Source organism: Chamaea fasciata, unplaced genomic scaffold, assembly GCF_029207755.1.
Source record: "Chamaea fasciata isolate MVZ Bird 193981 ecotype frontalis unplaced genomic scaffold, bChaFas1.0.hap1 SCAF_11, whole genome shotgun sequence".
In the NCBI taxonomy this organism is placed as follows: Eukaryota; Metazoa; Chordata; class Aves; order Passeriformes; family Sylviidae; genus Chamaea; species Chamaea fasciata.
The window spans coordinates 12,303,251-12,331,069 of NW_027094096.1; the positions used below are offsets into that span (position 1 = coordinate 12,303,251).

The 27,819-nt window shown below is 38.1% G+C and overlaps 1 protein-coding gene across 1 annotated transcript in view; it reads right to left on the reverse strand.

Annotated features, from left to right (window-relative positions):
* Positions 1-27,819, reverse strand: part of SLC9A9 (solute carrier family 9 member A9) — a 174,167-nt gene that overhangs the window by 42,049 nt on the left and 104,299 nt on the right. The window contains exons 12-13 of the mRNA XM_066193280.1: positions 26,758-26,911; positions 2,407-2,455 (exon numbers count right to left, since the gene is read on the reverse strand). Coding sequence (XP_066049377.1) covers positions 2,407-2,455; positions 26,758-26,911 — 203 coding nt within the window. The remainder of the gene's footprint in view (positions 1-2,406; positions 2,456-26,757; positions 26,912-27,819) is intronic.

Genomic DNA, 27,819 nt, shown 5'->3' on the forward strand with positions numbered 1-27,819 from the left:
GTTAATTATACATGAAAAGGCTCTACACCTTTTCTAGGGAAGGAGCTCTGGGTTCCAGGTGTTACAATTTGAACTGGAATTTGCTGCCAGCTGACTGCCAAAGTTATTGGTTCAGGTAGTCCAAAATAGAACACAATCAGAAGTTTAGAAATAACAGTGTACATAGCATTATTGAATAAATCAAATCTCTTCACAGAAAATTAATTTTTTGGGAGGGAAAGGAAGGAAAGAATTGAGATAAAGATGAAGAGGTAAGGAAGGAAAGGGGTTTTGCAGTCATGTAGCTGGTATTGCATCTTACATAGTGCCCATGAGGTGGAAGGTCTTTAAGGCTTATTCTGCCCCTAGAAAAATTGAGGTATGGTTACAGACATGGATTGAGAGGTTCCCACAGCAAGGTATCCATGTGCTGGTAGTTAGAGTGGTCACAGAGGAGCTAAATTCAAATCTCAGTAGCAGACCTTGTAGCTTTCCCCTTCTGGCTGGGTCCTCTGACTGAGCAGGGAGAAGCTAGAGGTTTCTTTTTCATTAATTTTTGCCCTCTTTTAAACATCTTATTCTTGAAGAGATTTCATTCTTATTTCTGGTACAATCTCCCCCAAAGCTTCCATTAACAGCATGGAGAGTGGGCAGGTGGTTTAAGGTTCATCTGGGCAAGAACTTCAACTGGCAGTGGGAGGTACTGGCACCTGACATGTTATTTGTGCAGGGATAGATATGCAGGAAAATCAAGTACTTTCACTGTGAAAACACAGGAACACAGGAAGAAACAAGAAGTAATGGAAGGTAAACGAAATTAAAACAACATTTTGGAAATAAAGGGAAAGAAAGGAGAAACACGGGGGAAGAAGAGGAATGAGAGAGAGATATGAGACGAAAGACAAAATTAAAAGAAACAACCTGACTTGAATAATTATGAGAGGTACTGAGTTAAAACAGTGAGCACTACAGAGAATGCAGCAAAGGTCTGAATTACCAGAAGATTAAGATGTCAAATTTAAAAAAAGTCAGAAGAATGGAAATAAAATACCATGGGAGGGGGGAAGAAAAATCAGAACACCAAAACTATTTTCCAAGGAATCATATACTACTATAAGGAATGCTGAACGGGACATGATAAGGCATGAAAAGTGTTATATTTATTTACACCTTCTGTGTTATATTGCTCAGTTTTTTCAGGAGAGATAGGTGTTAATTCACAGAGCACAGTTGGGACACTGGATATGTTACTGGTGTAAATAAACACTATTGTTTTCATTTTCATTAAAAGAATGAGAAAATTAGATACCTAGCAGCCTCTGAAGAAATCATTTTTTTTTTCAAAAAAAGCGTTCAGTCAATTTTATGCTGCATTCTGCATTCCCTGATCTTTGATAATTCATGAGCAGAAAATTTCTGCAATTCTGTATCTCTATACTCCAAACAAGAATAGACTGTGGTTCAGAGTCCTGCTCTTGTTCAGAATTTGGACAGAGGCATTGCAGGAATTCCTACCAAGGTGCTTAAGAAAGAGAATTTAACATGAGTCCCCTCAGACTCAGAATAAAACAGTGCCTTGCCATGGTGCAATGAAGGATTATGCTAAACCTTTATGAATTGTGACTGGGTTATAAAATGAAGGATGGGATCAGTGTGACTAACATTGGTTTTCCTTCTTGTAAAAGAAACATTAGGATAATTAGGCACTTGAATTCTACTTGTTGCAAGGAAAACTGAGATTCACCTTATGTGCCTTCATGCAAATGTGTAAACGTTAGGAATACTCAGGATATAAGATGTATTAAAGTTTTGCCTAATGAAATCCCTAACATGTTTTCAAATTAATAAAATATCTTATATCTTCCTCAGCTTATTTTCTACATTTATGTTATTGTTGGATGATTTGAATTTCAGTTCCAGTTGTGTTGTCTGAAAGGGTACATGGGATGGTTATCATCAGCATTTGGCACTTGCTGGGTTTTTGCTCTGGCACCTTGTCAGCTGTACTGTGGCTTCTCTGAAGTCCCACTGCTGTCCCACTCACTGTGCTGAGCCACAGGTCATGTCTCTGTGCATTGACTCTGCAGATTTCTCCTGCTGCTGCAGGCAGGGCTGCATTGGAAACTGCGCCATACATATATGACAAAAAAATGGAAGGGCACAGATTTTTCCTGAACAGCTGCAGCTTGTTCAGGAGCCCCCTTTAGAGGTTTCAAGTTCACAATGTACTTAGGCTTCCATGTGAAAAATAACTGAAAAATATTTTCATACACCTGACCTATTAGAATTGAACTTTACACATTCTCCTTTTTAATTCTGAGGGATTAAACATGGTTCTGAGATGCCTCATTTCCACAGATGCAGCCATGATCTGCCAAACCCTGAACACTTTTAAATTCAGCACTTATGTCCAAAAGCCTGACATACCTGGCTCGCAGCTTTAGCTTTCAGATCTTCATCTGGGTCTACGCCAACTCTGTGAAAAAAACCAAAAAACCCAAACCTCAGGACATATGGTAATGATCTGATGTGTATTAGACAGCTTTGAGTGTGAAAATGTTTCTTGTGTCATTTCCTACTAGGTGAGAAAAGAGGAGAAGAGCTGGGAAAACATTAGGATCACTTTTTAAATTAAGGAAGTTCTGAAGTTTTTAGAAAACTTAAGACTCCTTGTAACTGGCACCCCTGACACCTGAGACTTGAGTTTTATCCTGGCTCTGATCCATCTCTGAGAAGAGACAATCAAGCTGTTAATCCATGCTAGGGAATCCTTAATTGCTGACAGAAGAGCAGTGCTGAGGTGCTGCAGTTGGTAGTGGAGGATGGGATTGCAGAACTCCAGTGTTTCTTGACTGTGCTGCGTTATGGATCTCTTGAAGCACTTGGAAAAGGCTTTACTTGGCACACTGTGTACAGGGAAGCAACCAGAAGGGAGAGGAGACTGCAGTGAGTGATGTGTAAGATGATGATAACCTGGGTGGCGTTTTCCCATCCCATATGGATGGGAAAAAAAAATAAAATTGACTGTTTAGAGGGGTGTGGTGGAAGAACTGATATCTTTTGATTATGGCTGATACTCAGAGCTGAGGAGAAATGCAACTGAAAAACGTTTTAAGATAAACAAGAAAGGCTTGTGCTGATGAAAGCCACAAGAAAGTATGGAAAGCAGTGTGGGATGATAAATAATACACCTTATTATCACCCAAATCTGAAGCCCACAGCTAAGGTGACCAACAACCCCCATATACCTCACAAAGTCCCACATACCAGCAGGTCCACTAAGATAAACCAGAATTTAGTGGTGCAAAGAAAATGTAGTCTTTCACTAGATATTAATTTAAGGCTACTTAACCTGTTCTCTGATAGTGTTCATTCTTGAGTATAGTTTTTCTTTTGGTAATAACACATCACATTCTATTTTAAAATAATATTCAGTACTAACAATTACATACCTCAACACTCTTTCCTGTGAATGTTATGCATGCACTCTTATTGAATTGGAGACAATGACGGGAACTATATGCAAAGAAGACGCTTTTTATATGTAAATACTGAATGGACGAAAAAATTAAAGGCATTTCTTTCTATCATAGCTCTAGAGCTTCAACAAACCTGAGTCCTTCAGGCATAAATATTTCCATCTTTTTATTAAAAATAATCATCCTGGTGGTGACTCAACAAAGAGACAGAATCAATAGCAGATTCTCTTTCTTTTCTTTTCTTTTTTTTTGTCCTCTTGGCCTTTAAATTGCAAGGAGAAGCTCCTGATGACACCAACCCTATTCATTAGTTTGGAATAAAGCAAGTAAGATATTTCCATTTCATTAAAATGGAAACATTTACATATGAAAAAGAAAGAATCATTACCCAGAGGTTTAACCATCTATCTGACAGAGGGTTTATCATTGCCATGTGCACAACAGAAGTGTCCAGGGCCTTATATGTGCTCAGCCCTGTAAAACAGAGCGGTGGGAGACAGCCCTGCCCTGCAGGGGGTGCAGGGTAAGGACAGCGGCTGCAGTGAAGGCTGAAGCAGCAGCACAAATGCAAGTGCTGTGGTCCCAAACTCATAACCCAGGTCAGAATCAGAAAGAGAATCTGTTTCGTGAACAGAGTCTCAGGCACTGTTTATTAGACTGTGCTGATTCATTAGATGTGTTCACCAGCATCAGCATCTGGCCAAGCCAAACCCAGCAGAAGTACATCAGCTGGAGGACTGCAGAGTTCTGGAAATAAAACAACCCAAAGTGTTCACATGTGATAGGTGCAGCTGAGAGGCACAGGCTTCCCAGCACTCTTCTTAATGAGCTTCACTTGACCTCAAAGAAGGTCAGTCCTGGGACAGAAGTAATTTAGCCTTCATGCAGTTCTCACCTTACTGGAGCTGAGAAACCACCACTTCTGGCTGACTGTGTGTGTTGGAGCAGTGATTGTCTTATTAGAGACTGAGCTAAGACAACAAAAACGTTTCACCAGGACTCAAAGGGCTGTAATAGCAAATAGGAAAAGGGGGAGGCCATGGGGAAGATAGGTCCAGAGTTTCTGGCTTTGATATTGATTCAGTAGCAGGGATATAACTAATAGCTAATTCCACTGACAGCAGGAATTAACTGGTACTGTAAATCCAGATATTTTTTTCCTGAGTTCCGCAGAATTTGTGATGTGCTGAAGCTTCTCTGCATTCATAATTTCTCATCCTTACAGCTACAGAGACAGCTAGAAATTTTGCTTTGTTTATTTTGCAGACAACAGATTATTATAATAAGGCACACATGAAGATTCTCACACTACATCCTAGCAGGAGGACTACATTTAAAGCCAGAAAAAAGCAACAATAAATAAGGAAATCAAACTTAGATTTTTCACATATGAAAAAGAAAAGATGGCTTCTATGTCACATGAATTCACAGAGCCTGACCTGACACTTTTTTGGTCTGTTCTTTGCCATCATTTAAAATACATGGTCAGATGTAATTGCTGTTTTTCTCATGGAATAGTATCTCACTACTGGGAATTAGTCTGGATGCCACAATATTACCAAGTAATCTAAAGTCCTGTGGGAAAAGAACCAAATTATTCTTTGCATTTTATGGGAGATTTCTTTAATGCATTAAAATAGCAATACATTTCTGTAATTTTATGAAGTATGAACTAAGCAAACTCAGTCCAGTCAGTTCTGAAATTGTGGCTAATTATTTCATATCCAGACATAGGCTTGGGAGCCTAATATCAGGCCCCTAGCATTGAAAATCATGGTCTTGTAGAATGAACTCTGATATATTTGACATCAAGTAGAATGCTACTTCTAAATATTAAATATTGAAAAAACCAAACTAAACCAAATCACGAGACAGTCAAGATGACTGAAATTAATCATAGATTGGCACTTCAAGTTTACAACCTTGATGTCTTCAAAAGACCTGCTAGATCTAATGTTATTGCCAGTAGAATTTGCAAGCTTAGAATATGTATGTATTACTATATCTGCCTCTAAGAAATATCCTGATTGTATTTGTACAAACATCTTTCCCCTTTTAACATTCTCAGATTTCCATTCCTGTGAGAGGATCTAATGGATGCTCAGAAAAAATACCTTCTTAGTATTTTTTCTCTTTTCTTGCTATCAATTTTTGTCTCTATTCTCCTGTTGTCTTCTACTTCCTGAGGCCTCTCTTCTGTCTTTCTGTCCCACCTTCCCTGCTGCTCTCTGTTCCTTGTTTGTCTTCAAGATATTGTATGCTTTTATTTCTGCCTATTTTTGCATCTTTTTATTCTATACATTAAACATTAGGATGATTACTCTTCCATGAAGACAACTGCAAAGACTTCTTAATCAGTTCTACACTGCAGTGAAGTTTACTTTATGTATTTAGATAGACTTTAGTAGTATCTCAGGTCCAAATGCTCCAGCTAGGAAGGAAATCAAAAGCCTGACAGTTTCTCTGTATTGTCCTCTTGGGTTTTTTTAGGTGGGGGATTGGGGTGTGGTAGGGCATGTTCCGTGGTGGTTTTTTTTTTGTTTTTAAATAAGGACTGGACCTAAACCTGGATTCAGAGAATGCTTTGAGCTGCTATGCTCAAAATCTGGAAGGGAAGTTTTGACTTCAGCCAGCCTCTAGCAATTAGGCCTAAGAATTGCTGGGAACTGTGCATTAATCTGCACAAGTACCCCTTGCAGTGGATGGGATTTAAATCCCTGTGTGCTATCAAGTGCATCATTTTTTAAGCAAGAGTCAGAATGCATTTGGTAATAAGAGAAGGAATTTGTCACTGAATACAAAGCAGATGATAACATCTTTTATTATATGGTTTGAAATGAAAATGGATCATCCCAAATTGTCAGGGGAACCAGCAGCAAGAAATACACACCCAATCCCTAGGAATACTGAGTAGTAAATCACTATTCAGGCATTGTAAACTTTTAATTCCCTCACATCACCACAAAATCAACAGTGTAGGATAAAATCTCTGCTTTCAACAGTGAAGTCACAAAAACCCCATATAGACTCACATCTTCACGAGGATCTAGGCACAGAGAGTAGAACTGTTGGTGTCTATACTTACAAGTGTGAGTCTCAGCCCTCCCTCATTTTAAGCCTTGGGAAATCTGCAAATAGAGACATTCCTCTGAAATCTGAATTCTAATTACTGGAATTGTCTTTCTGGGCCTGTATAGGCTTTCTGTAGTGGCACAGCAGAGCCTAGTTCATGCAAGTTAAATCTTGCTTGCAGTCCTACCTAGTCTGGTTTGCAACTACCACAACTCACATGGGTTAGTTGCGCTCCAGCTGAGGCAGCCAGGACTGCTTTTATTTAAAAACTTGTTTTGAGAACATGTAATTGATTCTATCTAGTTGAAGCCCCTAGAAAAATTGTTTATATCTGTATTGTTTAATGCAGTGAATGATTTAATAAACAAAAGATCAAGCTTGGGAAAGAGAACTATCTCCTAATGCAAGTAGCAATCTTCCCCTGATCTAAGTGTAGGACGGTAAATGTGTACCTGATGGAACAGGACATCACTGAACTGTCATACAAGGTCAGCATTAGCCAAGTGTCCTCTACATCCTTTTCTACATCAGTGGGGAAACAAAGGCAGTGCAAGAGGTGAAAAGTCTGGCATCTCTATCCATGTGTGGCCTCATACTATGAAATGGAGATTCATTATCCCTATTGCTTGTCTATTTTGTCTATTTAGTTTGTAAGTACACATCCTTTATTATGCTTGTACAAAATCTAGCACAGCTGTAATTTTGTTTAGAGCTCTAAGAGTGCTGCTGTAGGTTAATAAATTACAGTATTGGCTTCTTTGCTCGTCAAAGGTTTCACTGGAAGAACTCACCTTGTCAGTGCAATTGCCTCAGCCTTCCACTGGCTGTCTCACTGTAACTAAACCTGTCTTTAAGCCTCAGCTTACATCTTGAAAGCTACACATCCCAGCAAGAGGTTTTTGAGTAAGTGATTTAGAACCCAATTTTCAAAGATGGTCATTAAACAGCATTTGCAACAGGAGTCTTGAATATTTTTGCATGAATAAATCTCAAGCTTGTACTTATCCATCATCAGCATATTGCATTCAGTACAGAATTATTAACCGTAAAGACTAGAAACATGAGCAAAATCCTAAAAAAGATTGTTTCATGATCTCTAATAAATCATTGTAATTGAAATTAAAAAACTTTCAGGATAAATAATGATTTCTCAGGACATTATTCTTGTCCATGTGGCAGTAAGTGTGATGTGTATTCCTAACAAATTGATACCTAAAATCTGCTTTTGCTTCTAGATTGCTCTATCGCTGCTACATGCTGCTTTTTCTGTGGACTGATGCTGCCAAAAACATGTGCTTTTTTATGGCACAGTATTTCATTGACATAAACCCATGCGGAATTATGGCATGAGTATAGATCTTCAAAGTTCAGCCCAACCTGCTTTTGTTAATAAATGAAAACACTTCAGTTTAAGTTTAAGGCAAGAGTAATCACTTGCATCTCACAGCAGAAAGAACAAATCAGTTTAATTTCATGGTGAGGAGGGTTAAAAGAAATTATCAGGTAAATGAGGCTTCCTAAATGGTTATGACAGCTGTTTGTCATGTAGCTGATGCTTTCTATATGCAACATGCTGAAATGGGACAGAAAGTATAATTTTGAGCTTGTTAAATCATGTAAGAGGTAAAAGTGATATAGTTTGACTTTTGAACTTCGAATTTCATAAAACTGGTAAGATAATTTTTTTAAATGCTAAGCATTTGTTCTGTGGTCAAAGTCTATGCATCATTTTTGGTGGACATATAGAGAACTACTTGGTTGCAGAGTTGACAGTTAAATTAATACACCTGTATAAATGGTGTCCAAATAAAGGTGGGGTGAAATGCATGAAGATAATGGGTAAATGCAAATAGAAGATAAGGCTGAAGAAAGAACTGTAGTGCTCTATAAGAGATTCACAAGTTATAATTTCTAGACGTGACCTTACGTATCAAAAAGATTGTGAAATTGAGGGTAATGTCACTGCATAAATTTTTACCACTTTCCTGTAGTTGTGCAGCTGTGTGAAGAAAGTGCTGAAGTTTAAATACAGATGATGGCTTGCATTTACATTATGAACTTATTTGCAGAGCAGCCAGAATGATGAACCGGATCTGTAGATAGCTAGTATCTGATTCTCCATTCTGATAATCCTATTTAATCCTAATAATGGGGCAGGGGCACTAAAATAGCATGGCCCCTTTGGAGTCCCAAGGTATATGTGCATGGCAGAATGCGATGTCAGATGTCCTGCAGTCAGGGAGCAGGGCACTCCAGTGGAGGATCCTGAGCAGCAGTGATTTACATCCCTACAATGCTTCTGGCACACACAGTAAATTATCAATGTTATTGTGCTGTGTGAATATACCTGTAGAGGAATCAGTCCTCTTGTTTAAAAATATGAACCTAAGTTGAGTCAAATTAACATGGTTTAACTTCTGTAGAATTTTTAGAAATCATTTGTAGTAGTATCAATGCACATGAATAGAATTGGAAAAAAACCAGCAGGAAAGTTGGCAGCAACCAAAATAAACTTCTGGCGACAATGTCAGAACTGGGAAGAGTTTTCAGGTTTAAGGCAAGATTATTGTAGTAGATTCTATGACAGAATAAAAGGTGTTGTTTATTACGACATTCAGGCTTGTTACATCAAAGATCCCCAAATCTGGCTGGATGGGAAGTGCAAGTTGTATATTTATGTCCACAGACACAGTAATTATACAAATTACATTGAATTTCATGTCAAAATGGAAAAATGGCAACTAATGACTGTGCCAAACCCTCTCTGCCCCAGTACCATGCTACTCACAGTGAGCTGAGGAGGTTTAAGTCACAGCACAAGGCTGCAGGTCAGCTCAGCACTTCTTCATCTTCAGGCAGTGGCTGCAGGGGGCTCCTGTTTTAAAGTGTGATGCTGAAAAATGAAGGGCTTTACAAAGGTTTTACATCCTTGTGTCTATGTGTATGTGTGTCTTTAGGGATCCAAACCCACAGTTGTTTCCTGCCTCCGATACAAAGTGAATGCATAGGAAATTTGATTTCTGTGCTTTCTCTAGAACTGTTTTCTTAGATTTCACAAGAATTATACAATTAAATGTATTTGGTATGTAGTTCACAGACAGGTAGTAAAACCCATGGACCCTTGGCAGCAATGTTAAACATTCTCTTGGGACATCAGCTGGTCAACACTACTTTGCTTCTTTTACTTCTCCTTGCCTTTCTCTCCACCCCTCCCCACCTTTTGATTTTGGTTTTGCTATTTATATATGCTTATATCAAATGTTGTTCCTGTACCTTTCATTGCACTTTGGTAGGTGATCCAGCTGTCACCTTCTACTTTGGTGTTTATAGCTCGAGTTTGGTGAGTAACAACCCCATTGCATATTCTATTTTCCTAGTTCTGCCTTAGGGGGAAGAAAATCTGTCATAAAATGGTATTTTTAGTAGTCCATACTTAGACTAATAAACTTTCTGTTCTAAAGTATGTGGAAAATGCCACCATTTCCCCTTTTTTATATCCTTATTTGGAAAATGTATCTCAGATGTTTTTCTAGGAAGCTGGCAATGTTCAGATCCCTCTGACAGTTTGGCAAAACTCTGTTCTGTTCCCCCCTCCTCAGTAAGGACTGGTCTGTGTGTCATGTGCATGTATATGAGCCATTCCACTCTCCCTGCACCAAAAGAGCAGGTTTTTCATCCATCCTTACCCTAAATTGCCCCCACTGATTTTTGAGCAGGCTTTGAGGTGCAGCGTGTGAGGGGAGGTTTCCCCAGGGCTCTCACAGGTCTCACAGCTCCCAGTCCAGCAATGCCACTGCTATCACTGACTTCACAGGGGGCAGAGTTACACCAGCACTGCATCTTTCCAAGGACAGTTTCCCTGATATTTTTCCCAGCTTCTCCATTTCTGAGTTTTTTTCCATTTCTGAGTTATACTGGGATGTGGAGGTCATTTTAACTTTCCATTTGTGATTGTACTGGCATCACCCGTCAGCCTGGGTCTCATTAAGTGGAGACCGGCACTCACTGGCCTTGCTGTCATTTACTCACTGAAAGAAAGCGATGGTTTCATGCAGCTCATTTATGTAAAACCTGAGATCTGTAGAACAAGGTAAGCATTTTACTGCCTGCTTTTCAAGCATCTAGATTCTGTCTATAATCTCCCTTTTTGAAGTGCAGGGAGGGCAGGAATTCCAGAACAGGGTTACAAGGAGGCATGGCCACAGTCAGTTAATAGGCACTGCCCTTCACAGTGACACTGCACTTACTGAGCAGGGAGGTGATTATTTGTAGGCAATCAGACATAAATTTATGGGCAAAGGATGGGAAAGCTTGAGGGGACTGGTTCTCCTGAATTTTTATTTTTAATCATAGCTACAGAAAAATAACAAACCCCAAACCCTCAGTAAATCTAAAATTCAGGAAAATTGCTACCAGAAAACTTCTATAATGAAACTCTCATGCTAACAGTAGATTATTTGATATCAAAATGTTATAAATTATTAAAATTTGCTTTGTTTAGATTGGAAAAAATTGTTCAGACTTAGTTGAGATGGAGACACCTCTGGAGAAAAATGTGGTTACAAGGATCACATCACTCAGGAATACTGTGTTCCAATCAGAGAAACTGAAAAATAATAACACATGAAAAATAATGTGACTTGAATAATTTTATAAAACTGCAGGAAAAGTTCAGATATGAGGAGTGTGCATGGTATTAGCCGAGATATACGGGGCAATTATCACTTTCTCAGCAAGATGTCATTTTGCAATTTAGTTTTCACCAGAGTTTTATATCTCAGATGAGAACTGGGACTCAGAGAATAAGAGAATCTCTAGATATCTTATTATAGTATTGATGTAGCATTGACTTTGAAGAAAGGATGGCTTTGGGTCCCTTTTCTGGTAGTAATGACGTTATTTCTTTTGAGTGCCAACCCAATTAATCCCGACAAAGGTGAGCTTTTGAGATACTGAATCACAGCACAGCGTGGGAAGTTCGTCATGATGACGATGCCTCCCATCCAAAATCTTTATCCTTTTGGGGGAATAAAAAAAAGGGGGGGGCAGATTCATTTGCCATTTCCATTACTTTAAGTCAAAGGTCTCGTGTTTTCAACACCTACTGGGACCTACCCCCACTCCATGTCTTAAGGAGCTACTGGTGATGGCAGGTGCTTCTTTTGCTTTAACTTAAGATGTTGCAAATGGAGAGGTTTAGACACACAGATGCATCTGTATATCATTTTTTTTCAATAAGAGGCAGTAAAGAGAACACAATATTGATCAGCCTCCATGTGCTTTAAGAGTTTCATTATTACCATGCCTCTCCCCAAGCTGTGAGGAAGTCGACAGATCAAATGCTCTCTACACAATACTGGAAATGTATTAATAAAAAAATCCCTAGAACCTTATTAAAAATACATTTTCAGTTAATGCAAAAAGAAAGAAACACCACCGCGTTAGGAAAAGTATCCTTTTTGCCCATAGTAAATATCCTAATTGCTACTTTTATGAACTCCATGGAGATGATTAGAGCTTTCAAAACAAAAAAACCCCCAAACCAACTAAAAAAACAAACAAAAAACAACAACAAAAAAGGAATTAGGCTGTTTTGTTGATGTCTTACTTAGGCTACTAAAAAACTTTGTCAGCTAGGAAAAATGAGAACTGGTTTTACAGAAGATCTGTATGAGGGAAAGAAACTACACACAGATGTATTTTGACAAAATCCTATAGATGAGATTAGTCAATTTCTGGCTCAGAAATAACAGTTCCCTCCAATGAATTATGCCAATGATTTTAAAGCAGTAAAATGTTTGTTCTCTGAATCACTTTAGGTGTCTGTTCCCTTATTTTCCTTGAACATAAACAGCACAGTGTTGGAAAGAAGCCCAGGCCATGGTAGATGCATTATATTATTGCTAATGTGATTAACCCAAAGTAAAACATTAAATCCTCCTGAAGCATTAGTCTAAATAATGAGATGACTAACTCTTAAGTTCCCTGGGCTCACAGCATGGGGAAAAATATATTATACACTTCATCTCTTGCATTGACGTTTGAAATTTATCATATGAAGCTGGTATTGGGAGCAATTGTGCACAGAGCCATTGTAAGGGAAGAGTAATGCTGGTCAAGCTTGGTGCCCCTTACAACCCAAACATGCTGAGTAAATGCCTCTGCCTTTGCTGCTGGGATCTGGTGCCATGAAAGCTGTCACCCATTTGCCCATTTTGGCTACTCACTTCACAAGGAGTTGGTAAATCAGCTGGATTGTTTAAGATCATATTTAATGCCTGCTTTGAAATATGCTCACCAAAGTTCTGTCTGAAATGCTCAGAACAGCAGGGAATTATAATAAGGACTTGTGTGGATTGATTGACCCAAGGCTGTAGAAAGCAGGTTAAAGGTATATTCTCCTTTCTACCATATAAGATATGCTGTACTACTTTTTAAAATCAAAGATTAAATCCAAATGGCATTTCTGAATTCTCAACACCATGCAGCACAAGGGTGTGTAGAGCTGAGGTCACTCTGCTCACAGGCAGAAATGCTGCAGTGCATAATCTGAGTAAGCACTGATGTGGTCTTTCTGTGTTTCCTTATCTAGGAAAAAGGGCTCAGAACCAGGAAAATGTTCAGCACTTAAACAAGAGTTTTGCCTAAATTTTCACTGTCTGATGGGCATAACGCCAGAAATTATTGTATTTTCTTTTAAATGGCAGACTAACACCTGGGCATGTTTGTGTCAAAACATTTTAAAGCCACTTTAAATACAGCAGGATGAACAGTAGTGTCTTTTCTGAAGGCAATGTTCTAAGACACTGCTTAATGGAAAATTTAAGTTTGCATTTCTTTTCTACCACTTTGCTTCTCAGCAACATGGCAATAAAATATTAACTCAAAGACCCATTTTATTTATTTTTTTACTATACCATTTGAAACCCCAAACCTACATAGATCATATCCTCCTGATAGAGCAAGTATCAATCAATGCATAATAGTCTTTTTGACAGTGACTATAGAAGTGCTGGAAAAGTGTGCTTCCCTTTATCCAGTGTTTATGCTGTTCCATGTTGTTTTGATTTCATGAGTTGTTCTGATAATTGCACCATTTAGTGTAGACAGTGCAGATTTCTGTTGATTTTGAATTTGATTTTGCAATATAATCCTTCCTTAAGAAACCTGGCCATCCTTACCAGTTTCAAGCATCACATTTAGATCTTTTGTGGCTGTTTAAAATATTTAGGCCATTCATGCAAAAACTTACTCTATCTAACCAGATATTGATTTATTTATGATCTATGTATTTGCACTGTTTGCAATGCGAGGCACTGCAAAGCCGTTACTGACATAAATGTGCCTGTGTGCATGCTCACAGACACTCTCCAAGGCCTTGAACTCCACAGGTTTCAGAGAGAAAAAAAAAATTTCTGGTGCAGTTAGCAAATTTGGACCAGATGTCATCCAAAACTGTCAGACCTGCCAGTGGCCCAGGGCTCATGGAGCAGCAGATGTGGCTTTGGGACAGTGGTTTTTTTGGGGGGGTTGTTTCCTTTTCAGTTTGTGGATGACTTTTACTTGTACACCACCACCAATGAAGATAGGCGCTTCTAAGTTAGTTACTGTGTTTATCAAGAACTATAGGAAATTGTCTTATTCCACAGTGTGCAAAGGACCTTTGTAGAGTTCAGAAAGTACACTAAATACAAATTCTAGGCTTGGGGTTGTTTTGAATTGATTTTACTCACATTTTTCTTGAATTTTTTAATTTCAAATTTCTATATGCATGATTTGGGAAAAAATTCATTGATTTGGAGAGAATAAGAGCTTAAATGGAATGCAAATGATCCAGAAGCTCAGGTCTGATGCCCTAACAGAGATGAAATTCAACTTGTATACCTGTATTTGCATTATGTTACATTGTATTCAGGAGAATTGAGGAAATATCAGGCATTTGTTTTGTATTTGAGCATTCTTATTCTGGCAAAACAAAGGTTTCAGATGTTGATGTTGGCTTTTTCCTTTTGCGTCAGCAACTCAACTGTGGCTGCAAACCTCTTGATTCTGCTAATTCTGTTGATCTCAAGTCAAAAATTTCCTAAATTTCTTTTGGTAATGAACCAAATTGGCATTTTTGCCTTGTTTGCTGGGGCCTCCCTCATAAACATGTGCTGTTTTGAGATTTTTTTATACTGCCTGCACCAGTCCTTGCAAAGCTTTTCATGAGCACCCAGGAGGAGGGTTAATCACCCATTTGTTGAACAGTACTTATGAATTGGTACACCACCTTCATTTAAAATAAAGTCTCTCCTTTCACAAGTGCATTTGAAGACACTATTCAAAATTTTTAGTGTTTGGGGTTTTTTTTAATTTAAATTTTATGTTTTCTTTGCTCTATAGCCATATACAGTTTGAGCAATAATCCTAAATCACCCATCTGAAGTTTAAAATTAGTGCAGGGGAAAAGGAGTGCTGGGAGGATGAGACAGGGAGTGTGCTGTAAAGTTTCAATGTTTTATTTAAGCTTCTTCTGCTGCTTTGTAGTGTGTTGGGAGGTGTTTGCTGCATCTTAGTTAAGAAAAGGACTCCATTCCCACTGCCTTCTTGCAAAAATAAGAATAAACTGCAGCGTGTAGCAATTATGAGCCAGTATCTGAATTCTAGCTGTGATGACAAGGAAAGCAATAGCTTGCAAGAGATTAAGAAGAGACAAAGTGAGAAAGTAGAGTGAGAAATTGCCTTGATCAAGGATTCTGAAAGCATAGTATACTTCTGCCTACAGGCCAAGAAAATAAATGAATGTCATTATGACTGCCTGCACCAGCTGAGGATCTGTCCCCATTTCTCCACTGCAACTCAGCTTCCCTGGGGCTCTAACTACTTCTCTGTGGCCAATGACTTAAGGCAATGTGATATTTCTGTCGGTGTATTCATAAATACGTGATATTTTGGCACTGGCTTCAGGTTCCTACCTTACTGAGCAGAGCCAGTAAACTTTAGGGCTGAAAGGCAAGTCTAATGCCTAAAACTCCCCATAGAGTCACAGAATCATTTCGGTTGGAAAAGACCTTTAAGACTGTCGAGTTCAACCATTAACCCAGCACTGCCAAGCCCACAACTAAAGCATCAGCCACATCTATATCTGGAAAAGCAAGAGCCTTCTTCCCTACTTTTGTGAAACAAAGAAAAGATTAAATAACTTTATTTTTTAAAATTTATCATTACTCCTTTCTTGGACATGCAAGTTGAGATATTTGTAATAAATTGTATCGACATTTGCTTAATGTAACTTGGGGAGCTTATTTATAATTCTGATTTTCAATGTAAGTAATAGGAAAGTGGCATACATCCATTATGACTTAGATTTTAAAGTCATAAGGCAAGACAAATAAATTCTCTGACAGAGAATTCAATGTCTCTTTCCCAGTATCGCATTGAGCATAAATAAGAAAGTACATTGGCTGCAGATGTCTTTTGGAATTAAGTTTAGAAAACAGACTTCAAATTCAAGTATATATATATTTGTAAGGGTTACTAGATCAGAAAGCATGTGAGCAATCAGTCTTCTGTAGACCACTGAATAGGGTACTGGAAGACCTGGATTGTGAACTTTACTCTGCAGAAGATGACTGTATTTCAGTTGATAATTCATTTAAATGGAACAGGAATACTTGCTTGGATAAAAGCTGACACCTCCTTAGTGAACCCATTAGTCACCAGTCTACACAATAATTTTATCTCATTTTCTAGTGAATTAAAATTATTTTCTAACTTCTCTGTTTTCCTCACCTCATGATGCATATGCATCCACACGCAGAATTGACGAGGTTTGGGCTAGAATTCTTCCAGAAGGGTGGAAGAAATTGAATGAGGCAGAGGAAGAAAACCATCAAACCCATGCAGGCAAGAGGGAGAGCAGGGCTGCTACTGCTGTGTCTAGATGGGAAACAGGCTGCTATGGCATCTGTAGGGATCCTTTGGGGTGGAGATTAGAAAAGCTCAGGGGCTGTTTAAAGACTCAGCTCAAGATGTAGGCAGGCTTCCTGAACCCACACTGGGATCTCTGACCAGGCTTAGTGCTCATGAATAAGTGAAGAGCAAAGGCAACTGGGTAGTTCCAAGGTCACCCTATACAACACCTTATCTACTTGTATGATAAGATCAGCAAAGAGTGGTTCTGTAGGATTCCTGTTTGGGTATTTTACATAAACAGCACTTATACATAAACTTTTGTACAAATATATTTTCTGTATATTTATTTGCACAGCAAATATTTTGGACCTATAAAGCCAGAGGTTTATGTGTGCTTTCAAGATTCCTTTATGTGTTATTTGTCACTATAACAAAATTGTGTATGTATTTGACGAAGTAAAAAAATTTGGAAGCATAATATAATTTTAAGGGCATTGAAATCGAGTACTTCTTGCTGAGATAAGAGGTAATTTTCTCATTTAAAGCTCATCGATATCCTGACCAGCCAGTCACTGTTGGGCTGTTTCTGATAACTCACAATACAAAAGTCTCTATTACACTGTAATTATCTGTTTATTAAAAGCTAAAAGCCCAGACTGCCATATAGAGGCTCAATTACTTAATATCTGCTTTAATTAACTTTTCACATTCAACTAATTCTGAAACAATTTGATAGGCTTGTTATCAAGGATGCCAGACCTGTCCTTCTACTCTACATTTTAAAAAAGAACACAAAGTTGAGAATTTCCAGAGGAATGTTTAATGAGAACTGCGAGTTTCATGGAAGTTGAAGTCACAGTTCTCTTCAGTCACAAAGTTCCTCTGCAAACCCAGATGTACCCAGCAATGTTTTTATGTTTTTAGGTTCACTATTTTTTCATTAGAATATTTATGTCATAGTCCATGTGTTGCATAAGACCCTTAGGGCCGGCAACACCCCAAATTTTCCCAGTTAGCACCTTTATTATTGTTGCAAGACATAAGGTATATTTTGTAGTTTTTTTCTTCATGTAGAGTTTAAAAATGGAATGAGATGTTTTTGTGCTTGGTGGAATTGATAATGGAAAGGAAAACCACAGGAAAGCTTAAAAAAACCTGAGAAAGTTTGAAAAACGTTGGGTTTCCTTCACACTGAAATGATATTTTAAGTCATGCTGAAAACTTTTATCCCTTCTAAATGAAACTGTCATTTCATATTTTCTTGGTGAAAATATTCTAGTATTCTTAGTCAAGAAAAACAGGAGAAGGATGAATGTACACAATTTGGAATTTATGCAAAGTAAAAAAATGTGAAAACCATTAATTACATCCCCTTCTACTTTTTAGTCCAGCTGACAGTATCACACAGTTCTTAAAATATGAAAGTTCAGTGAGTTTCAAGAGCACTAATTTTGCAGAAAGCAACAGTTTCTGACCAATAATAGAAAGAATTAAGCAGTATCTCGTTCAGTACTTACAGGCCAGGAATATAAAATTCATCTTGTTAAATGTGATTCTTATTTTTTCTAGAGTCCAGTTTGATACCACATATTTATCTCAAACTTTTAAAAGGCTAAACTATTTTGCTGTACGTTTTGCTTGTCTTTGAGTGACACATTTTTGGAATATGCTTGGAATAAACTGGGTTTATGCTTGCACCACTTTAATTCTGGCAGAATAGTTATAGCTCCAGATTAATTTGGGATATTTTGGTAGAAAGCAATAAATCATCAGTCTCATTCCAGAGTTACAAATAATTAAGATGTTCCCTGGCACTATTTCCAGGTAGGTTTGTTTGATTCTTTATTTGTAACTTGAAGAACTTAATCATACTGACTGCTGCATAACAGCTACCTTTTGTATGACAAGGAGAAGTTTTAATGGGAGGAAAAAATTAGTGCATTAGATGGAAGAAAACTTTTTTTAGCATATTCAGACATATCAAAGCAGCAGTATTCTAAAATAGAAAAAGCTAAATAGTTTAATTGATACAAATCCAGCTGGATGGACTATATTCCGAATTATAGATTTATTTATATTTTCTGGAACTATTCAGGATTTTTGGCCGGTGGAGAGTTCATCTTACAATTTGTTGCTAGTAAACTGAAAGGCATGAATCTTTTATTGTTGTGTAATTTTCCTTCTCTCCTGTACCAAATATTCTAGCAATGAAAGTGTATCTTTCATATCTTTCTGTTTTGAATAGCCGTGTGGAGCTAGAAATACAAGCTGTGTGAGGTGGGATTTAGCTGTCTGCCCTGTTAGGAGACTGTGCTCAGATTTAGACCCCTCTTGCCAATAAAGACCAAGACAGTTGATAGCTGGAGTCATGTACAAGTTATGCACGAGTCACAGATGCAATCCAAAATCTCCTATTCAACATCTGCCCTGGACTGCCTTCACAGCTGAAGTCAGAAAGCCCCAGACCTCTGTATTTTAGTCATTTATTTTGTTATCAAGCACAAATGTTTATAAATCTTTAGTGCCATTCTAGCAAAATGCTGTGGTGAATAACTGTGAGAGATCAAATGCACACCTTATCTTTGCATAGAAGTACTTTGCAAATAAATGACGGGCATTTCAGGAGATCACTGAGATTCATTACTTGGATGATTTCTCATTTTCAGATAGAAATGAAAGGAAATTATCCAATTTCTTTTTTTTATAATAACACCCAATACATTTAATGTCCAATTTTATAGTGCTTCTTGATTTATAACATTTCCCAGGCTAATCGTGCTCTAGCTATCATTACAAAAGCAGATATCATCTTAACCCTTTCAGTGTGGATGTTCCGAAGAAATGTTTTTTGGTCAAAGATAATTTCATGTGAGATGTTGAACTCCTCTGGGTTTGAAGCAGAATGCCTTTCCAATATGACTTCAGTCAGGAGCTCCAGACCATTTCCCATTTCTTGTAGTTAGTGCATACATATGAAGGACTTAAATAACCACAAATCCAAAAACCATCAACCAAAGGAAAAGTATCACATCTAGCAATATTTTTGCATTAAAAAAAGATCCTTGACTCAGTTCTAACCCAGTGTTTTAGTCTGTGCTACTATGGGGGATCAAGGGGAACAAAGTGATAAACCAGAATCTGATCTTCTGCTGTCTGTGACCCATGCCACAAGTAATCAATACATTACCATGCAAATTATTCAAATGCTGAATGACAGTGATCTCTTGGCTAAACTTGAAATTGCTGATATTATTTATAGTGGCTCAGTGTTCTACAGCTGAAGTCAAAACACTGCCTTTTCCACTGTCTTCCTGGACCAGCTGTTCCCCACCCTGCTGGGTAGGTGAGTTACTGGGTGGACAGAAAGTGACTGGCAGCCATGCAGTTTCCTAAATGAATTCCTAATTACTATTTTTCCATTGTACCCAGAATACTGTGTGCGAACAGTGATGGAGCTCATCAGCAAAACAGTATGTCTTGAAGATAATGCTCCTTCATTAACTCTGGGACAGCATTTCCTCTGAGCCTTTGTTTTGGGCTGTCCATGAACACACAAAAGCTTCCTTGTTAGTTCAGTTTTACTTGAATCATTTTCAAGGTGCTCTTCTCAATTATGAAAATCACCTTTTAAACAGCAACGTAGATTTTGTGACCCGAGAATCTGCACAATGATCAGTAATATCATAATGCTGAGGAGAGCCTGGGGGTCGGCAACATGTTTTCTCATGTATATGCCATTAGTGGAAATGCAGGAATATTCTGTCATCAATATACTGTCATCAGTATAAAAGGTGCCAGGCAGAAAAGGCTGTCTTGTAGATGTTCACAAGAGAAGATAGTTGGCCAGCTAAGGACAGTATATTAAAAATAGTTGCAGCATTCATGGTTAGGCTTGTTACATTAAATTACAGCTGTTTCTGGATTTCAGAGGGGTTTTTTTTAGGATTTAATGCTTTTTCAAGCAAAGACAGTGTGATCTCTCTTGAAAGTGTGTCTGGTTGAAAAAACCTCAGTGGGCTGAAGAGACTTGGCAGAAATTGGCCTCTCAACTGAAGTGTTTATTGCAGTGCAATTTAAATACATACTGTACCATGGCTAAAGAGCATTATGACCCTACAAACAAAATCAAACTTTGTTTTCTGGAGCTATATTTGTTACTGAGAGGGAACACCAGTTAGGCTGGTTATGACTGTTCTAAACACAAAACAAAATCATAACCAGTACAAAGTGCACAGAAATACAACCGTGCTTGAAAATATCCTGTCTTTAATTGCACCGTTCATCTCTATGTTGTGGTCACTTACAAATTACAGTTGAAGATTCTGTTTTCAACAGCAAATAACAGATGCTTCACTTCAACTAAACTGTTTTCCAGGGCTCTGGAGGAAATATGACCCAAAGGAATATGATCATAGAAGAGAGAACTTGCTAAGGCCAGGAAAAAACATTTAGCTAAACCTTCTTTCCTAAACTGACTTTCCTTCTTGATAAATGGTGACAGGAAAATGTGTTCAAAGGATTAGAAGCAAAACAATTAACAAGGTTCACAATAATTTCTAAGTATTGAATTATGGATCATCTGAAGACATGTACACACACTCTTGGCTGGTACAATCAGACTGTCTCATGGACCAGCCATGTTTCAGGAAGGATAATCCTTGTGTGCCCATGTGACAGAGAAAGGAAAGCCAAGATGTGTTTCTTTAATTTAGGAATAAATGAGAGGCACTAGAGGTCAAACTCAAGTTTGACTCTAGCTCATAAGGAATGGCTGTAAGGGGATGTACAGTCTCAAGCTCTTCTCCATGAGCAGAGCAGCATTCGGTGATGCAGCACAATACTCTGATGAGGCTTCTCTTAACCAGGCAGCAGGATCATTCCTCTTTGCCTCAGCTGACTGAAGCCTCGTTGCCCAGATCACCTGGCAGGAGACCATTCTGTCCTGTGCCTTTCTGCAGCACCCTCTGAACACAACTGAACATAGGGTATGCCACCATAGGGTTTGGCAATAATGAGAAGAGTATTTTTGTTGCTGAAGCAGTAGTGCTATAATCCTGGCCAAGATCGGGAGTTGTTAATGTTGTTAATGTGGCTGCTCTGGTCACAGAGTTCTGTCTTTCAGCAGTCTATACCTAGTTGTTAAAGGGCTGAGATAAACACAGAATCATGCTCTACTAACCAGGTTTCTGGGTTTTTTATGGTAGCCAGCCATAGTCACACACAGCCAAGGCACAACATTTCATCCCACTGCCCATTTACACCCCTAATGAGCCATTCTGGTAAACATATGCACTGCCTTAGCCTTTGGTGCTGAAATAATCTATTGGATACTGAAGGATCCAAAATATTGACTACTTCTACTGAGTGAGATGCTTTTGCTGAGAATGTGAGTTTGGTCAGCCTTGGTCGTCCCCCAAAAATGGGGTATGCCAGGCCTAATATTGAGGCCAGGCCTCGTATTGAGAGAAAGTTGGATGTTTGGAACTGAAGTTTTGGTGAACTAGAAACAGTGTGAGTTTATGGGCAGCCAGGCACACAGACAGCTCTTTTGTAAAATACATTTACCAACAGCAGTGGCCAGATCGGCACAGTTGTAAAAGTTACTATTCAATGCCGCTTAGTATTTATTTAGAATATGGAATAAAATTCTTCCTATTAACTGAAGAACCGTTGCAAGGAGTGCACAAAGAGTCTGGAAATCCCTTGAAAAACATTTGCATAGAAGGTGATGATAAACAAACAAGACCTAATACCTAGCATAATGCTTTTATAGGACAGGTTTTACTAACAGCTTTGAATTTGTGCTCTGCTTGTCAGGAGAATCCTTTATCCTCAAACCTCTCAGTGCAGATTTACTGTAAAATGTAGCTGTCTAGTTTTAATCAGAGCATGGGGAATGAAGGGAATCATATATCCAAAAGCATTAGCAAGTAATGCTCAACATCTCTGAAGGCACATTTATTGAATAGTTCAATTTGACTGTGAACTTAAGTGGCTATCTCTGTTTTGCTGTTGATGTATTAAGAAATTATTCTCACAGGCTGATCCAGGTTTATTCATTGTCTGCCAAGGACTGAATATTATAGTCCTTTCACATGGGGAGTAAAAGCAATATTTTTTCCTGTTACAACTGTCAGATAAGTCAAAAGACAATGTATTATTTAGGAACGTGGTGCAGCCAGCTCTGCTCTCAGCATGGCAGCTGATAATGCTGTAAACTGTGCATGTGCCTCTGTGCTGGGAAGTGCTAAGTTACTGCACCAGACAACTGGGTACTCTTAAATACGACCTCATTTTCAGAAAGGCAACACTCAACACTCCCTGAAACTCAAAGTTTCAGGTATTTAGAAAGGAGACAGCTAAAATAAATAAGACATTTCCAAAATTGCGTTTCATTCTTTTAGAACAAAGTTAAGAAATATTCAGTCTTTGCCAAGAATTTTAAGATTCTTCATTTCTACTTGCTGTATACAAGTAAATGCAGTAGTAAAATGAGAATTATTAGTATGGATTTCTTTTAAAACTGTGTTTTGACATATAGACACACTTAGACATAAATTCTGTCATTAGCGGTCAGATTTCTGAGGTTTTAAGAACTTTTCTTAGATTCAAGATCGAGTTTAAGTAGGAATAGATGCTTTAATATAATCAATTTGTTAGAAAAGGGAAAAAGAATTCTTATTAATAAACTCAGTAAGATCCTGGGATCTATTTAAGCTTTTTTTTCCAAAAGCTCTTAGCTGGTTTCTTGTGACACAGCTGATTGTTGTTGCTGCATTAAATGGGAGATGGAAGCTGAGCCTTTTTCGCTAGCTCATGGCTAATTTTGATAGTGTATCTTACTATATGTTTTAGCAACAATTTGCAAGTGTTGTATAAGCCATACATATTCCTAGAATAAATCAACTGATAGAAATCTTTGAGGAGATGTCCTAATCTTTTCTCTAAAAATAGAGTGACAGATTATATTTACATTATGTTAAACTTTAACTGAAAAAGAAAAGCACAGATCTGATGCTATTGCTGTGAGGAGAGGGGGGGAAATTATGGGAACTCCAGTTATTATGGAGACAAAGACTGATTTTTTTCAGAAGAAGTTTCATTCCTGCTCTTATTTTAAAATTTTAATTGTTCTATTCCTTTATAGACCAAGGGTCCTGGTCACTGTTATGAGAACTTCACAATGTAAATTATGGAGAGTGCAATAAATAATTGAAACATGCTACAGTATGTGGGCAACAATATCCAGCAAGAAGGCTGTACAGATCTGAGTGCTGTCTTCTGCCCTAACACTGCAGTGCATTATGGCAGAGCAAATGGTAAATATACTGGTGTGAGTTCTTTCTGATTTATGTAATTTTTACATATCTTGAACTGAATGGATGCTAGATTTTTTTATGTTTTAAATCCACCAAACTGTGGGTAAGTTGGTCTGTACCGTATAAACTCAAGCATTTATCTCTAGGATAAGACTGAGTTGATGAACCTTGGGGAGTTTTGAGTTGCATCTCCTGAACTGAGCTGGAGCCTATTTCACAGAGGGAAAGGAGACACAAAAGAGTGTATGTCAATAAGATTCAATCCATCCAAATAGATTCAGAAATCACATGCTCCTCTCTATTATTCTCTGAATGCCTCCAGTTCAATTAAACATATTATCTGCTGGATAATCATTTTATGATGAAAAATTGGCAAAAAGACCCACACTCTGCTTGGGACTGTCATTTGCTTGATCATGCTGTTTTTGACCATTCTCTCCTGAGAAGTTTTACCTATACAACAACTTGTAGTTTATGTAGGGAAAGCCAGCGTAGTCACTGTGACCATTCATATATTTTAATTTCCCGTAAGCACTTTATTTTGATAAGGTGAACAACTTCAGTTGTTTAGATTAACTGAGCTAGCACTGTGCCTTGGTTTGACCAATAGTGGCAGATCTGGTTCCCTGGAGCACTGGGGAATCACACAGAAGAGTTTCAAACTGCCCTGGGAAGGAGCCTGAGGTATGTTCTTATCACGAAGGGCTGCTGTGAGACCAGTCCCCCTCTTCTGTGCTCATAGCCATGGTTGCAGCATTTCCCTGGCTTCACCCTTTTTTTCTGTAACTGATGACACACAAACCCATTCCAATAAATCTCTTCCGAGACAATCATATCATTTTTGTACTTATAATGCAGTTTCCCTTGGCTTTGTGAGCTGAACCCTTCAAAATAGCTTGAAAAATACCATCTTTTTCTTCTAAAGAACCATGATGATAGCTGCAGCTCAGAATTGCTGTTCAGGCACAGGTGCCAGCATGCTGGGGGACTATGCCAAGCAAGCCGGTAACATTTGCCACAGCTCCATAACTTTCCTCAGCAAACTAATCTGCCAGAATCCATACAAGTTATACTTATGAGTTACCACCACCTTGAAATACAATTACTTAGCAAAATTACTTAAGACTAAAAAGACAAATGCTGGTAGCTAAGGACAAAATTCCACATTGAGGTGTAATAAATTATGAAGACAATTGAACATCTTCCCTAGAAGGAGAAATCAGAGCCTCGAGATACATTTGTAATTAAAGATGTCCATTTAAAATTTTATCTCAATTTGACCTCCTCATAATTAATGAAGATGTATATTCCAATGGCAAGAAATTAAGTGGAAATGATGAACCTAATATAATCTTTATACTAAGAAAATCTATGTCCTGATTATAAACCCAATTTATTTTATCGGTAAAAATGTCTGGCAGATCTGGTGGGATTCAGAGGAAATCCTCAGAGATGAGCATTTCAAATCAATACTGATTGTCTGCTTTCAGTGTCTTTGGTGAATCCTATTGTACAAGAGGCTGGAGAAAGCACATGCACAGAACAGTATAAACAGCTAATATGAGAGTCAGCCCCTCTCACTTGTGGTCTTGGGGGGCTTTGCACCTCTGGGTAGCACTAAGTAGCAGAAGAAATGCCATTACATCCAATTCAATTGCTTGTTATTGAAAGCACTTCACAATCCTAATTTAAAAATTACCTGGAGAGCTAAACCGTGAGGGGAATCTAGTGACCCAAGCTCTTAGACTGCACATTGACTACTGCTCACAGCCTTCTGCCCTTACTGTATTCTCAGCATTATTCCTTATCTCCTATTAAAGAGACCCAGACTGATTTGCCCCCCAAGATCTAATGAGAAAGCTCTTCCTCATCCACATTTCTGTCACCACATAGGAAAACTCTTGCTGACTGACAGTGAAAAAGTGGCAAATCTCAGAAAGATGACTGATAGTGCCAGAGTGTATCCAAACTGTAATGGCCTTGATTGACACTATGGGACATGAGACATGTCATGAAGAAGAATCAAACTGTCACAGAAATAGAAAACCTCCACACTGTACATGGATGCCTGCATGTTATATTTATCCAGTACACTTGTACACTAGTCCTTATTTTGTCTGCAAGCTTTATCTGTGCTCCTTGTAAAAGCCCCAATTTGGTTATCTTCAGCTACTATTTTATAGCAAGAGTCTGACATGAAGGCTTGTAATCAGACATCATTTTGTAAACAAGGAAAACATATTCTATTTATAGAATAAATGATAAGGAATTGTGAATTGCAAGCCTATTTCAAAACTGAGGTTTTCTGTGGTGATCTTGCAAATCACAGCAGGGAGTTCTGAATGGATTGTGAAGTAACCAGAATCAATAACCAGCATGAGTACACTCATTATTAAAAGTTGGGTTTCAGAAAAGCACAATTGGAAGGACATTGCATTTAAATTAGATCCTTTTTACTCCAGTTTTCTATTTCCCTCTCTCTTGTCATTTAACCTCCCTTGTCATTCATTGCTCCCTGCGAATGCAAGTGACTATGAAGTCATTTAAAAAATAATATAGTGATGAAGAACATATAAAACAATGCATAACAAATTAATGCCTGAATAAGGCAGCAGTGGAGGAAGATTTTTCCAACATATTCTTGTTGCAATCAGAAGTACACGATTTATTACATGTTTATGTAATAACTACAGATTTTAGGATGAGGGAAAATCTGCCTGTAGAGCTCTTTCTTCGGCAGGAAGGAGGACACTTCTAAGATTTATTCACGGTGTTTAAAAGGACTCTTAGTGAATCATACTCTTAGGAAACAAGGATGTGTCTGACCTATGTCTACACCCATAACAAACTTGGGAAGAACCTGTTCCTTGTGGTCTGGAGCCTGTAACAGGTGCATAAATACTTCCTTTGTGGGTGTTAAAGCCCATAAGAAGCACATATCTAAGCCTTAGTGACTGACGGATAGGGATCTCACTCTGTTTGCTGGCTGGTGCTGTGCAGACAGTACTGACCTGATCTGCAGCCAGGTGAGCATTGGTGTTGTGCCCCCCCCAAACACCCAGACCGTGAAGAACACCATCAGCAGGGCAGTGCTGAACATCATCTGCTGGGGCTGGGAGTCGGTGTCCCGGATGGCCAGAGCAAACGCAATGGCGCCACGTAAACCTGCAACAAGACAAGCATCAGGAACTCAATGGGATGGAGAAACACAGTTTTAATCTTTTCAGTGCAAATCCAGTTCCAAGGGCAGAGGAAATGTTCAGATCATAATCCTGCTTATAAAGTACTGAATCATCCTAACAGGAAGGGTGGGATCTAATGAAGCAAATTTGCAAAAGTGAACAACGGAAGTACTCTCATATTCACATAATAATCCCACTTTTGCTTTACATCTACCCAATTCTTTGTCTTGAATAATTGCAAATTAAGTAGTAATCTGAATTTAGTGCAGGTTGAAAAAGAAATCTATATCCTGTGTTAAGTGGGACTACTCATGAAGTCAGGAGCAAGTGAAAAAGAGGATTGATGTTAAAATCTTTGCCCAAATACGCTACTCATTTCTTCTTTGAAAATATAGAATATATTCCTTTAAAATAATTTAATGTTCTAAGACTAGTCAGAAAAAACATGACTTAGAAACAATGAATAGTTTTTCAAAGATGATCTTAAATATCTAGAAGGGGATGCAGAATAAATTAGTGTACTTGAAACGTTATAACAGTTGTAGAATTATACACCCACAGAGACTGAATAAACAAGAAATTACAAAGGTTGTGAAAATAGCTAAGTGAGTTTTAAAAAAAGCCCTATAGGTAGTAATAAGGTGACTAAATAGTTCTGACAGAATGCCATGTTTAAAAATTGAAGGGGAAAAAGCCTGCTATTGCCTGCAGCCCTCAGGATGCATAATACAAATAATACTCTATATTTTCCAATGCCTTTCATTTATCTATTTAAATGTACTTTATAGTTTTCCAAAAAAAATTCACAAAATAAGTGTAGAGAGAAAAGTCATTATGTGTATACAATACACGCTGAGTCCAAAAAGTACTTTGCAAAGTATTGAGAGATTA